Here is a 15,542-nt window from a genome sequence, read left to right on the forward strand (position 1 = left end):
AATTATCAAAATATATTAAATGTACAGAAATCTTCCAGTTACAGTTTTATTATAAGTATAGATATAGATATTCGTAAAACTGTGTAAATTATTTGTACATAAGTGTTTGTTCATTAGACAAATACTTAGTCATAAAAAGTGTAATCAACTGAGCGACCACCAAAATCGAACAATCCATCTGACAGGAGGTTCGTCCGGCGAGAATTCAAAATCCAACGTCTGTAACGACGTATGGTTTACGTTCAAAGGATTTTAATGGGGAGTATTGCTTTTAGTTTCTTATGTTATCACGATATTATATCCCGCTAGTTATTAAACACATTACACAGTACATTCTCGTTAATCGCGAGACACATCCTTACATACATTCCGACAAAATCATTCTTGCGTTACTTGATGGTTTTGTGGAAGTGAAGTTAAAGAATTATTGAAACTGACTCAGACAACATTTACAGTCTACTCAAGCACACCTTATGATATAGGTCACTGTTCTAGTAATTTACTTTGGTAATTAATACATTTTAGAAATAACTTCAATAGTCAGCGCAAAAAATAGTATTTGTAACTGTTGGATATGCCAAACTAGTACTTGTAGTAGTGTTTTTATACTTCTAATCAGATCTTTAATAATACTCTGTTTAATAATAATTTGAATCCTACTTTTTATTCCTTTTGTCTCTCTATTCTGTAGGTAAAATAGATATTTTTCCTTCACTTACATACCCTGTTTGGTGCGTTTCAGAGACAAGTTCTGTTAAATGGCTCCTGCAATGTTAACCAGAAGAGCGGCGGGATTGGAAAATCAATTGAAACTAAAGAAAGCCTTCCGTGAACTCAAGTCACTCACACAAGTAAATGCTGACTTGGTGAGGGAACAAGATGACAGTAAAGTTGAACTGAGAGCAATTATAGCCAAGAACTCCCAACTGAAAGGTGAACTAGCAGATTGAAACAGTGCACACACTTTGGTCATTGAGGAGCGCGACCAAGTCCAGAAGGCAGTCTGCTCATTTGAACAATGCATACTACCTATGAAGCAGCTCTAGGAAAAATTTCCATGTTGGAGGGAGAATTAAGTAGGGCATATACAATAATCAATGACCTTCAGTCACAATTACATAGTGCTGAAATACAATCAACAAATAATCTGTACGATGAAGTTCTTGCTTCATCCTCTACAATGCCGATGTGTATCGATCTGACTTGTGATAAAAAGTCCTTGTATTAAAAACCCCAAGCCTCAGCAACATAAGTGTGAGCCGTCACGGGACGCCTGGCAGATGTGAACCATCGAAATTGTTTTCTGTAAGTTATTGCAAATATTGCATAATCTATACTTATAATAAAACTGTAACTGGAAGATTTCTGTACATCTATACTAATATTATAAAGAGGGAAGATTTGATTGTTCGTTTGTTTGTTTGTTGGCATCGAATAAGCTTCAAAACTACTGAACCGATTTGAAAAATTCTTTCACTGTAAAAAAAGCTACACTATCAGTGACATAGGCTATATTATATTTAAAAAAAAATTCGGGATCCTTAATAAAACTCCGATAATATAACCCAAAGTGTAGTGTGTGTAAAAAAATGCAGTAGTGATTAACGATTTTATTTAAATAAAAAAGGTTTTATTAACTTAATAATATTTATTTATTCACACTGTTTGTACTGTTACGAAACACGTGTTCTAAATATAAAAATACTAGAATATACAACTTGAACATAGTTATCGATTTTCATGCCACCTTGAACTAACTGTACGATGTAGAATTTGGAATTTAGGTATGCGCGTGTTAGGAAATAGGGAATTACAGCACTTTATCTATGATAAACCCGATGATTATATTAAATATATCAACAAATCATAGTTTGTATACTCTTGATTATTGATAGTGTTTTAAAAATAGAATAATGGCCTTAGTAGACTGTCATAGAAAAATATAGGATCTATGGCGGGAGACGCGAGTTTGACCAGATAAATTGGCGGGAAACAAAAGTTAGGACGGATTTGGTAATGAGACAGCTGACGCCTGGGCTAAACTTGCAACCGAATCGGGTTCTTTGACCTATTTTAAAATCCACCCGCAAGACCTTCGTTGCTTAGCAAAATCAGACTTGGAGAAATCTTGGAACTCAGTGTGGGTCGAATCCAAATCGGTTAAAGGAAAACAATATGCTTCAATCCAGCCTAATATCCCCCGAAAACCTTGGTTCTTTATTCATAAAAAATCTGTTCGCTGGGTCACGTCAACTATCAGTGGTCTATGGATTGGACATGCTTGTACCCCAGTACATTTGACAAAAATAAGAGTTCGAGATCATTCTCTGTGTGAGTGTGGCCTGGACGAAGGATCAGTCTCACATATCCTTTTTTCCTGCCCGAAATTGCCCTTTAATCTGTATGATATACTTGGAGATTAAACGAACTTACCTGAAGTGAAGTTCTATCCCAATTATACGACTTGCTTCGTCCGAAGAGATTAGGTATACATTGTAGTAATACGTCAAGGTATCGCCTTTCTACCACTTATTTGAAAGCAGAAAAAAAACTGCAGTTTTTTGCGGGTAGGTACGTAAATCAACCTGGTACTGGGCGCCTGTAGTGTCCGTCATTTAGTTGAAAGCCTGCCCTGGACCCTTAATATTTCACCTAGCCTGGGGGATTTTGGGCAGGGAGGGAGCTAATCTCTTCGGACGAAGCAAGTCGTATAATTGGGATAGAACTTCACTTCAGGTAAGTTCGTTTAATCTCCAATTACACATCCTTGCTTCGTCCTTCGAGATTAGGTATACATTGTAGATTTTGAAAGATAGTGAAATATTAAAACGCTTTTTTATTTTGATAATATTGTAAATTAACTTACAATATTTATTTGAAAAACAGAAATAACTAAACGGGTCTTATGATTATAACAAAATTATGCTAACTTAGCATTTTTTTTGTGTTATATATCTATGTAATCTATGTATATAATTTACTTCATGTTAAATTAAAACTGACTGACTTAATCAATCAATCCAGCTTTAGTGTTTAGGATTGATAGAGCGAACTGATTTGATTGATCACATTGAATATCTCTACGTAAAATCGGGCAAATATCATAGAGTTGCCACTCCATCCGAATAATATAGCTATATTTCGTATTGTGTCAATATTAATACCTTTCCTATAGGCTGCGGAGGTTGCTGCATGTCTGACGGAATGAGCAGAAAATAAAGAAGTGTCAACTCCGCTAACTGATAATATATCTTTTATCCATCGACTGATAGTGTTCGTGGATACTGGTTTATGTGGTCTCTTAAAACTGATGAATGTGGCCTTTTCGTTGGTTCTTAAAGGTTTCGTCCTATCTATGTATGCTACCAATGTCTACGCGGGACATATCTGCGGTCGGTCTTTAAAAAAAAAAAAAAAAAATGGTATACTTAGGTAAGGTTGAACTGAACCTGGACGTGAAGTTTTTATTAAGTCCTGTATTCTAATTGATATTTGCATATTAATAATATAATTATATTTTGTAATATTATTTTTCCCATAGTTTGTACTTTATGTGCAGTTACTAATGTAAGTAAAGTGACTATCTTTTTAGTTACATTTTCTAAATTTAAACTGTCATTCAGTTTGACAGAAACTCTAAAACTACGGTAGGATCCCATGTTATATTATCTTTTGGGGTTGGAGGACGAAGTCTGTAGAAACCTTTGAAAAGTCTAGTAACGCGGTCATCAGACCCTACTCTCGAGCCTAGGATCAATGACAGAGCGGAGCGATGACTGTTTAATGAACCAAATTGTAAGCCGGACTGATATACTCGTAAATCAGTTAGAAAGCAGATTACCATTGGAGTTGACGCCTCATATATGTCTACATTGTATATTGTACAAAAGCTAACCGAGCGTCTTATTGCAACATCATACTGTCTTATTGAATTGTTTAAAAGAGAAGCCATCATGACATCCAACGATGACGGTGGTACGCTTGAAGTGAGCTTGGGTTGGCTGTTGGAAACAGATAATAAAACAATATCCTTATATTTAAATTGAATTATTTCAGAACAGAGTAGGTCCTGAAATAGTGGAAACCAAGGTTGTGTGGGCCAAAATGGAACCACGACTATATCTTCAGCTTGGGCTGTTATTAACTTTCTTAAAACTTTTAATATAACCGCAAAGAGGGGAAAAGCGTAAAGAGAGAAATCTTTCCAATTCAATGTAAATGCATTTACAGCGAATGCTCCGGGATCCGGGATCCGCGCTCCGGGATCTCTATTCCCTGAGACATATCTCTGACATTTTTTATTTATTCTGGATGCAAAGAGGTAAACTTGTGGTTCGCCTAAGGCTTACACAATTCTTTCGAAAGCATGATCTTTTAGCTCCCATTCGATGTCTGGATGAGATCTTCGTGACTCCGCATCTGCTATTTCCTTATCTTTTGAACTTTTGTATGAAGCAAACACAAATATCTCGCGAACTTCACACCACTGGAAATCTGACACCACCCATACGGTTTATATAGGAAATAGCAGTTGTGTTGTCGATACGCAATAAAATTCGACAATCTTTTAATTCCTTTGCGAATATCTGGAGGCCTAAAAAAACAGCCTAAGTAGTTAAAATATTTGACTAATTCTGAACTACTCCACTGGCCACTAGCAGTCTCCTCACCGCATGCCGCCCCCCACCCTTTTTTGCTAGCATCGGAAAAAAAAATCTAGACAGTAGCTGTCTTGCTTAATGGGATAGACTGCTTCTTCAATATATTTTAACCACCTAGTAAAATCACCTTGTAGTGATTGTGGTAGTGACATTTAGCTATCGTAGTTGTTTGCAGTACACAAAGCAAGATATTTACTTCTTTCTATGTGTTTGGTATACATCTTGTTTAACTAAAATTCGTTTTTCTTTAGTCAGACTGACGTGAAATTTTTTCGTATCTATTAGAAAACCGAGGTATTTGCAAACAGTACTAGGAATTGTAAAACTCGTTTGTAAATTAATGATAAAACCTAAAGACTCTAAAATATCTTTCGTATGTGAAATGTTTCTTAGACAGTTTTGATAATCTTTAGAAATGACGCATATATCATCTAAATATATAGTTAACAAGTAACCTAAAGATCTCAGTAAACACGTCACTGGCTTTACCAGTTTCGTAAAGACGAAGAGGGCTGAGATATTAAGACCAAAAGGTAAAACATAAAATTGATACCTTTTTCCCTCAAATTTAAATCGAAGATACTTCCTATAGCTCGTATGTATAGCTACTAAGAAATATGCATCCTTTAAATCCAGAGTGGCCATGCAACTATTCTTTGATATTAACTTCAAAGTTGTTCTCAAATCTTCTATTTTAAAGTGATACGTATTGATATGTTTGTTTTAAGACTTTAAATTTAATATAAATCTGCTTCTTTAACAAGAAAATAGCTAGAAAGAAACTGTCCTTCACACGGATCACATTGTGATATTGCTCCGCTATCTATAAGGTCAGTGATGGCCGCTTTGTATTAAAGGAATTCGGATGGTGTTAGTACAGGCGAGCTTGGTACGTAAGATTGAGAGACCGATATCGAAAAAAGGAATTTTACATCCTCTTACCCAAGATAGTATGACTGGGTCTTTAGTTATTAATCGCCACTGGTCATAAAAATAGGATAATCGTCCAGCGGAACCTGCCGACGCGGGCCGGAGGGCTGCTGCGAGCGCGGCGGCTGTCGCTGCTGCTGCAGTTGCCGTGAGCGCTGTGCTGTAGCTGTGGGCTCGAACCTCCTCGCTGCTCCGGCTTGCCTCGCAGCCAGGAGCGGAGGCGTCCAGTTTAAAGTCTGGACAGGAGCAAGGCGCTTTTTTGAGTTAAGGGAGGTTTTCTTACTGGTGGGGTTATTTTTATCTCCGCACCCGAGTGTGTCGGCTAACTTCTCGCCGAACACTAACTGTCTATTTCTGTATTAAAGAGCTGATCTTCAATATCTTTTTTTTTTTTTTTTTTATTGTGGAGCATATAAAGTTCCTCCTCGTCATGGATTCGTTGTGCTGTGAATCGCACATAAGTTGACCGGCCTTGATCAATAATTTTATTACAGACTGATCCCTGTGTTCTAAACAGAACAAACGAGTGAGAGCCTCACTAACGCAAGATATGCTCTCTGCGATCTGTTTTTGCTTATTTTCTAACGCCTTATCTTTTTTAATGAGCACATCCGATAAAGCGGCCTTTATCTCGGGATTGAGCTTTGGTGCAACAATGTTAGCGCAATTCTTTGGCACAAGATGTTTATCAAAGAGCCCTTTTCTGGTATCTTTGGATAAGCTAGTTATAGTGATGCTCCCAGCGAACTGTTAACTCATTCCGAATGTCTGGTCCATATTTTTTATCCTTTGAAGGCGTTTTTCCTAATAAAACCAGAATCTCCTCGTCCAGTTGCGGAGGGTCACCTGTAACTCCTGTTTCGGGAGGCAGTTCTATCGGCAATGAGCCCCCGGCAGTGGCTTCTACATTAATTTGCACCTATGTAGCGAAGGGTCACATCCCTATTAGATAGCCACAACACACATGCATTATATATATTATGAAGTATGCCGATAAAATATCATTATTGTTAGCGCGGCGATAGTCCTTCAAAACTATCCACAACACTTGGAATTCTTATGAACCGCACGAGTTCAAATAAAAATATAATTTAACAATGTGAAGGTAACATTCCTTTTAAATGTACACAATCACTAATAGAATGAAGGTAACATCCCCACAAGATGCACACAACATGGGTTGGAATAGTAACATCACAAATTCTTTATAGTGATAGTTCTTGTAACTATGTATCTATTTACATTATCCTTAGATTGAGAAAAAAAATTCACTGTAAATACCTTCATCAGAATCCAGTAGCACGGGCACGGTTGATTCATCTGCTGATATGCTGCTACTATGGGAAGAAGCATTATCATGCAAACGTTTGTCACGTTTAGCAAGCTTCTTTTTAATCTTCCTTAATTTTCTTCTTAAATAATCACTGTCGTTTTTGTGACTACGTGTCGGCATCGTTTGAAACTTTTTAATGGTAAAAAATTTTATAATGTGGTGATCGGCGAGGCACTAAAACGCGAATGACGGACACTACAGGCGCCCAGTACCAGGTTGATTTACGTACCTACCCGCAAAAAACTGCAGTTTTTTTTCTGCTTTCAAATAAGTGGTAGAAAGGCGATACCTTGACGTATTACTACAATGTATACCTAATCTCGAAGGACGAAGCAAGGATGTGTAATTCCTTCTAAAATTCCTCGTCCCTTAAATGCCGAGTGTGTGTTAATGTCAGTGTATAGTCGGTATGTTAAATATCTATGCAAATTTATTAAAATTAACAAATTAAAACTATGATTTTTATATTTTGGATATAAATTTTGAATTTTATTTCATCTTCAAATTATTGTTAAATTCATGCGTACTTAGTTCATTTCACTAACAACTACTATTGCAGGTCGAAGTTATGAAATAACATTTCTTTTTCTTTACTGACCACTCTAGTTCGTGCCTTTTCCAAGCTACTTGACACTGGCAAAGTACATTGTGCTGTTTTGGCACTACGAAAAGCCTTAAATCAAAAGAAGAAGAAGAAGTTAGGACGGATTTAAAGTAAATTAGTAAAGAGATTAAGTAAAGTATTGTGGATAGAACGTTACAAATTGGGAATAGATGATTTATAATGGAAACGATAAACGTAACTAAATATTGTTGTGGCGGAACAAGAGTCGTATATTCTGGTGATGGAGTTGAGATAAGTTGTTAAAAGTTGTTGGTACTATGGTTGTACCTGATGTTGCATCAGATAAGTATATCTCATCCTTTGCGTTATTTATTGGTATCATATATGGAGCCCTAGCATTATTTTACACACACAGTTTATGTAGCAGAGATTGCTCTATACAAAATACTTTTCCAAAAGTCCTGATGTTATAAGTGATCATAGTAATTATATTTGACCTGTCTTATATGTCTTGTATAAAAGGGCCTAGCCCTTATAACATATGACAATGTTGTAATTGTGTTTATAAGTCTTTTTTTAAATTGATTTAATAAAAGAGCAACGGTAGGGTTTCTTGCCAGTGGTCTTCTCTGCCGAAGACAGCATTCCTTACTGGTAGTAGAGTCATTTGAAGGTAACGAGTAATATGAATTATAGAGAAGCTTAATATACAGTATTAGAGTCAGTCCAGTTGTTTTATTTCACTCCTTGGGAAGTCAGGTTTATAGAGTACAGACCCACAACACTGCTGTAAAGCAGGTTGGTGGGCTTTAAAGATTATTATTATTATTATTTAACTCTTTATTTGTACACCACAATGAAGTTAGGAAAATAAAAAAAAAACAAAAGAAATACAAAGACAGAAGTAGAATACAAAAGGCGGCCTTATCGCTAAGTAGCGATCTCTGCCAGGCAACCTTTGGATTAGGACAAGATGAGAGAGAGCGGACAGGTGGTGTAAAATTATTATAAACGTACATTCAAATAGCTAAATACAAATACATAAACAAAATTGCACAAATAAGAAAAATATAATAAATAAATATAAAATAATAAACTAATATATACTCAATCATACACATATATGAACATATAGATAATAAAAATAAACATAATCAAGGTATAATAAATGTCGTCATTATAGTGCAAGATAATATGCTTTCACCGCGTTTTTAAATGTTTCAAGCGATTTTGCCTCACGTATATTTAGTGGGAGCGCATTCCACAACTCAATAGCTTGCACTGTAAACGAGAGTTTATAGAACTTCGTCTTGTGAAAAGGCATGTGAAGTGTCAGCATACGACATGATCTTAAATCAGCAGGCAATCCTACAAAATCAAATTTTTCCTTCAAGTACGAAGGTGTTTTAGGATTAAATAACACACAGTACAGAAGTGAAAGGACATGCATATCTCGGCGACGGCGAATAGGGAGCCACTTGAGCTTTTGTCGAAATTCAGATACGTGGTCATACTTGCGTAGGCCAAATATGAACCGAATAGCAAGATTTTGGAGACGCTCAAGTTTGTTAAGCTGGTCCTCAGTCAAATTAAGATAGCTTGCGTCCGCATAGTCAAGAATAGATAGAAGGAGGGAATGTGCCAACATAACTTTAGTCGGGATTGGGAGAATAGATCTTAGGCGTCGCAGCGAGCCCATGGTGGCAAACATACGTCTACTCATTTCTTTTATATGTGTGGACCAAGACAAATCCTGATCTAAATATAAGCCAAGGTCTTTAACGGTAGCACAAAAAGGTATACCTACACCGTTATATAGAATAGGCCATAAGTTACGTCCATCAACTTTGGAAATCATTCCAGGGCTGCCAATGATGATTGATTTAGACTTCACAGGATTAACTTTTAGACCATATTGCTTGCTCCACTCATAAATAACCCCAAGATCCAAATTTATAGCAGAGACAGCAGAACCAAGATTTTCAATGCTTGAGTGGCGATAAATTTGGATATCATCTGCATACATGTGGTAGAGAGAAGATATATTTTGAGTAATGGAATTGATGAATATAGCAAAGAGTAAGGGAGATAACACGCCACCCTGAGGTACCCCGGCCGTAACATCACACCAAGAAGACATAGACTCATCCAAGCGAATGCGTTGTCGACGACCATAGAGGTAACTCCGAAACCAGTCTATCACAGATGGAGATATGTTAATAGAGCACATCAGACTAAGCAAAATGTCATAGTCAACAGTATTGAAAGCGTTGCTAAAGTCAAGCAGAGTCAAAACTGTAACCTGCTTATTATCCATCGCCAGCCGAATGTCATCGGTCACTTTAACTAATGCTGTAACCGTACTATGACCAAGACGAAATCCCGATTGCAAAGGATTGAGAAGGGAATGTTTATTAAGAAATAGATTCAGTTGCTGGAAAACTAGTTTTTCAAGAACTTTTGACAAAAAGGGTAGAATAGATATAGGTCTAAAATCCGAAAAAGATTCGGGGGTTGTCTTTTTAGGAAGAGGAATAATCTGTGCATTTTTCCATGCATCAGGAAATTTACTACAGTGGATTGAATAATTAAAGATATGAGTTAGAATGGGAGAAATAACATCAAGAATAGGAATGATCATATTACGGCTTATGCAATCAGTACCGACAGCATTCGAGGCGATGGACATAATGCTCTTCTTAACATCACATTCAGTGAAAGATTTGAAGTTAAAGGCAGGAAAGTCTGGAGTTGAGGCAGAAGAAAGAAGTCTAAGAGTATTTTCCTTATCGACACTATCGATTGTATCGGAAGTAGAGAAATGTTTATTCAGGAGATCAATATCGAAATTAATAGAAGTATGACTGGATAACTTACCAACTCCAAGCGACTCAAGAAATTTCCATGTTTTAATGGTATCACCATTTTCAACTGACTTATGAATGTGGCGTCGTTGAGCATCTCTACACATGGTATTGCAGCGGTTCCGTAATTTATGATATTTTTTACGGTTGTCTTCCGAGTCTTTCACTTTATATTTATATCTAGCCGCATTCTTTTTATTCATTACGACTTTTATCTCATCCGACAACCATGGCGCTGGCAGATGCTTAATCTTTATCGGTCGTATAGGAGCATGTGTATCATAAAGCTGCGTTAGCAAAGTATTAAATACCTCAACCTTACGATCAATCGAGTCGACATCTGTGATAGCAGTCCAATCAAGAAGACTGGCATCATCACAAAGGCGACTCTTGTCAATCCCACCAAAGTTACGCTGGAGAATTATTTTAGATTTAGCTTTAGGAGGACGTATTTTATAGCAAAGAAAAATTAAATCATGATATGAAAATGCATCAGCAGGACATTGACCGTGCTTGAAGACAAAATCCGGAGAAGAGACCATAATAAGGTCAAGAAAAGAGGGAGTACAGCCAGGAGAGTAATGCGTAGCAGCAAGGGGCAAGACAGTCAAACTACAGGATTCCACTACAGTCATTAACTTTTTGCTACGATAGTCATCCTTGAGTAGGCATGTGTTAAAGTCTCCCATAATAATAGAATGGCTGTACAAGGGGACTTCTTTTTCTAATACTGTTTCAAAAGAATGAAAGTAGTTAGAGACAGAGGGTGGGCAATAAAATACACCAAGAAGGATTTTTGTGTGGGATAAAAGAACTTCCACAAGCAAGTGCTCAGCCGCATCGGGTAGAGGAGGTTGTGAAGACGAACTAACGATAGAGAAAGGAATGTAAGATCTTAAATAGATCGCTACTCCACCACCTCCCTTACCAACACGGTCATTTCGGATAAGACGAAACCCTGGCAGTGAATAGGATGTTGAGGGTAAACTAGTCTTAAGCCAAGACTCAGATACTAGGATAGCGTGTAAGTTACGGGAATCAAAAGACGCAAGCATATCAGGATAATGAGCCGGAATGCTTTGGGCGTTAATATGGATAACATTAAAGGTTTTCAGACAATCTGAGAAATTAGAATTAAGTGTAACATCAAGAGGATGAAGTGATGTACTGTGGAAACTATCATCACTGGATGACATAGACAGAAAAATATCAGTATCTATACTATCTATACTATTTGACGACATAATATTGTAATATTTTATGATAATATATAATAAATAAAAGAATTCAAAAAAAATAAAAAAATAATATAAAAAAAAAATATATATAAAATTAATAATACCGAAAAAAGTGACTACTAAAACAAGGTACCTGATACCTCAATCCACCAGCTGCATGGCAAAAAACAAGAAAATAAAAACTTACAATACACAGAATGTAACAAACAAACCAACAAAAAGAAAAAATATATATATAAAAACAATAATAAAAAACAAACAACTAAATTAAAATATGTACCCAAAGCAACAAACAAAAAAAAAAAAGAAAACGCTATTTGCACAGTGAGCTGCAGGCTTTACAAATGCTTCTATATATGAGTATCAAACGGGCTGTATAAACGTTTGACTGTCAGTGTCAGTTGTCACTAGTCTATTATTATTTTGGTCTGTCATGGTCTTTGGGTTGTCACAAAATAGAAAAAACAAACTAAACCTAAAATAAACATTCTACCTACAAAACAAAGTTCTAATTAAAATAAATAATAACAAGTAAAGATTTAAGTAATAAATGTATAAGCAACGACACGAGAACTGAGCATACAGCACACTGGATGAAAAGGACGTTGTACATAGTAACCTAGTGCAGCTATTTCCTTACAACTCTCTTAAGTCTCGAGTTGGCAAGTCTGGAGTCCTTAGAGGCTACACCAGTAGCAGCAGAAGCAGCAGTGGTTACAGCGGCACGCGGCACATCCTGACCAGCGGCCGGGATGGCGTTCAGCTCAGACATACTTGTGATGCGATGCCGCTTACCGTCAGAGTCAAGGACCACGATGTTGCCGTCCCTGGTCCAACACTTCGCAACGCCAAATCGTTGCCGAGCCGCCAGAAAGGTCTTGTGGCGGCTTTTAATAAGAAACTCAGATAAAGTTACCCCAGTGCCTTTCAACTTAGTTTTTGCAGACCAAACTGTGTCCCGGAGTGACCAGTCTCTGAACTTTATGAGTACGGCGCGAGGTCTGTCACCACCGGCACCTCCCAAGCGATGACAGCGGCTAAACGATTCAGCAGAGAGTTTTGACAATTTTAGGTGTTGCGAAAGAATATGACAAACTGAAACACTGGGATCTTCTTTATCACCTTCTGCAATACCATGAACAAGAAGAATCTTCCTTCTAGACCGCATTTCCAACTCATCTTGTTGCCTGGCTAAAAGTTCCACCTGCAGCTGCAGATTTTCTAGAGCAGTCATAACAAATGATCGGAAGGCCACAAACTGCGAGTTTATGTTTGAAGATGGACTAGTGGCTGGGATGGCTCCCTTCAGCTCCTTCTGAAATTCTGCCATCGTGGCATTGAAGTGGTCATTGATCTCATAAAGGCTTCTTTTAAGTGACTCCATTGTTGACAAGTAATAGTGATTGTGAAAGTGAAAAAGTAAGGTTATATTAGCACACAATTAAAGCTAAAGATAGGTTCTGTGCAAATTTGTTTTAGCAAGCTGGCTGGATTAGGCTATTCACAGGTACATAATAAATTATAATAAAACACTTTATATGATTTAAATAAATTTAAGAATCAGAGCAGTAAAATTTGTGACTTGTTTCTTTTATGCCTACCCACCAAAAAAAGATGTCTTTTATAAAATGAATACTTTAATAGGAAGGAAGAATAATAGTCATGAGAATAAATGATTACTGCTAAGTAACTAGGTATTTAGCTTCAATAATACTGTTAATTAATGAAAGATCTAAGTGCCATCCTGAATATTGTTGGTATTGAAGTGAATATCTGAATACTCTGGCCTCCCATTTTATATTTTTTTAACATCAGAAGTGGGATCCTATTCATGTCCAATTTATGCCTTTCTCTAATGCAGATTTACTTTTTTTAGAACCATCCCGTCAAATGTAGACATAGTAAAGAGTTTTATGTTTTTGATGATGCCTCAACTATTTGCTGCTATGTGCTAAAACAGAAACACCATGCTTGGTGAAATTCTATATAAGGATATGTGTAATGTGGTCCGGGGAACTAATGGATAACCATCCCGGCAAATGTGGAGATAGTACTTGGTTTGATGTTTTTGATGATGTCTCAATTATTAGCTGGTATGTGCTAAAATCTCTGATACTCTGGAGATGGAGCACCAGACTTAGTGAAAAATTCCATTTAAGGATTTGTTTATATTTTTATTTTTTATTTTTGTGGTTTCTACTTTGCAAAGATAGTACTTATTATTTGAAACTGGTATGGCCTATATTTTATATTTGTTTTGTTTGTTATAAACCAGCTTGTCAAGTTGGCCAAACAGAATGTGTGATAAGTTTGTTAAATTTGAATTATCAAGTTTTATTTAATTAGTCAGGTTAACCAAATGGAATTTGTGCTAAGTGTTATTTTATTAGTCTGTCCAGGTTAAAATTAAATTAACTGGTCAGGTTAGCCGAACGGAATGTGTGTTAATTTTCATTTTTATTTGGGTGTTCAGTTTTCAATAATTACCTAGTCAGGTTAGCCAAGCTGTTTACTTTTATTAAGGAACTTTTCTATGTACTTCGAGATCGAAGTACTTGTCAGGAAAGCCGAGATAGGTGAGATTATGTAAATTATTCAGAACATATAAAATAATACAAATAAAAGAAAACAAAACAGAAAAAAAAAATGTTTTTGGTAGAATAGAATAGAATATGATTATGTATCAGAACAATACAAACAGGGTAAATTACTTCTGAATAGTTAAATGAAATAGTTTTGTGTCTATGTTGGGTGGTGCGAAGGAAAGGGTTAGGAGTCAGCTTAAATGTTGTGGGCTAGGTTTGAAATCTTTCAGTATGATGTTGAGAGAAGTTCTTAAAATTAACTAAAGAATAAATACAAGTAAAAACTAAATTAATGTTGTTGCTGCAAAGGAAAATATATTAGTTGCATTATAAATAATTAGATTATACTTAGGTCTACAGTTGTTTAAATTTTCAAATTATATTTGAAATTTTAAGAGTCCTTGCATGATAAATGATTCTGTTAAACAGGTGGTTTTATTGATGTTTAGATTTAAATAAAACTTTGAATAATAGAAATAACAATTATAGGTTATAATTAAAGGTTTATAACCTTGGCTTTTATGATGAGATGATAGATGATGAGAGATGTAAACCCTCCATAATAGAAATAATTCCATCTTAGCGTTTTTATATTAATTTATTTATATTTATCTTATATATTACTTGACTTGGACAGTGGAAAGAATATGAATATCACCAGGTTTGTGATGATTTTACGGATATCACTTGCGAGTGACGATGTTGAAGTTAATGTTGATATCACCAGCGGGTGTTGGTGTTTTGATATATATATATTAGACTGTACCGATTGCATCTGTGACTAAATGAGACTAACAATGTCAATGACAGAATTGATGGGAAATACGATTACCTGTGTGTATATTTTGATAAAGTTGGACTGGAGGCAAAAGGATAAATTGTTTGAGATTTATATTGAGATGGAAATATTTGGTTTGTGATGTTACATGTTAAAATGTACAAGATAAATGAAAATGAGTATTTTTGATTTACATTGTTGAAAATTAATCATTTTACTTTAATAGAAGTATTACATTGTTGTAATATGTTAAATGGTGTGGAATTTTAATGAAAATTTTTTTTGGTCTCTTTCACTTCAATTGTAAAATGTTTTTAATGCCTATCTTTTGATAGAATATTGTTTACAGTTTATTGATAAAAGTGTAAACAGAATTTTGATTTGATTGATTGATGATTTTTTATGCTTATATACCATTTGAACTAACGTTATAGAGGTGTACATAAGATGATGTACTTATTAGGATATTCTATGTACCTAAGGACTTATCATAAGTCCACACAATACATATACCTAAAAAAGAATAACCCTATGTACTTCGAGAACGACGTACTTGTCAGAATGGCCGTGTTAGGAAATAGGGAATTA

At 35.7% G+C, this 15,542-nt stretch overlaps 1 protein-coding gene across 1 annotated transcript; it reads right to left on the reverse strand.

Moving 5' to 3' along the window:
- Nucleotides 1-12,219: 12,219 nt before the first annotated feature.
- On the reverse strand, nt 12,220-13,151 carry LOC120627957. Its single transcript, XM_039896088.1, has one exon. It carries the CDS (start codon nt 12,973-12,975, stop codon nt 12,220-12,222), a length of 756 nt encoding a protein of 251 aa, XP_039752022.1. The 5' UTR covers nt 12,976-13,151.
- Nucleotides 13,152-15,542: the final 2,391 nt, after the last annotated feature.

This window comes from Pararge aegeria, chromosome 12 (assembly GCF_905163445.1).
Source record: "Pararge aegeria chromosome 12, ilParAegt1.1, whole genome shotgun sequence".
In the NCBI taxonomy this organism is placed as follows: domain Eukaryota; kingdom Metazoa; phylum Arthropoda; class Insecta; order Lepidoptera; family Nymphalidae; genus Pararge; species Pararge aegeria.

Excerpts from the sequence above, each read along its gene's own strand:
- LOC120627957 (XM_039896088.1), bottom strand. The coding sequence starts at position 12,975 with ATGGAGTCACTTAAAAGAAGCCTTTATGAGATCAATGACCACTTCAAT.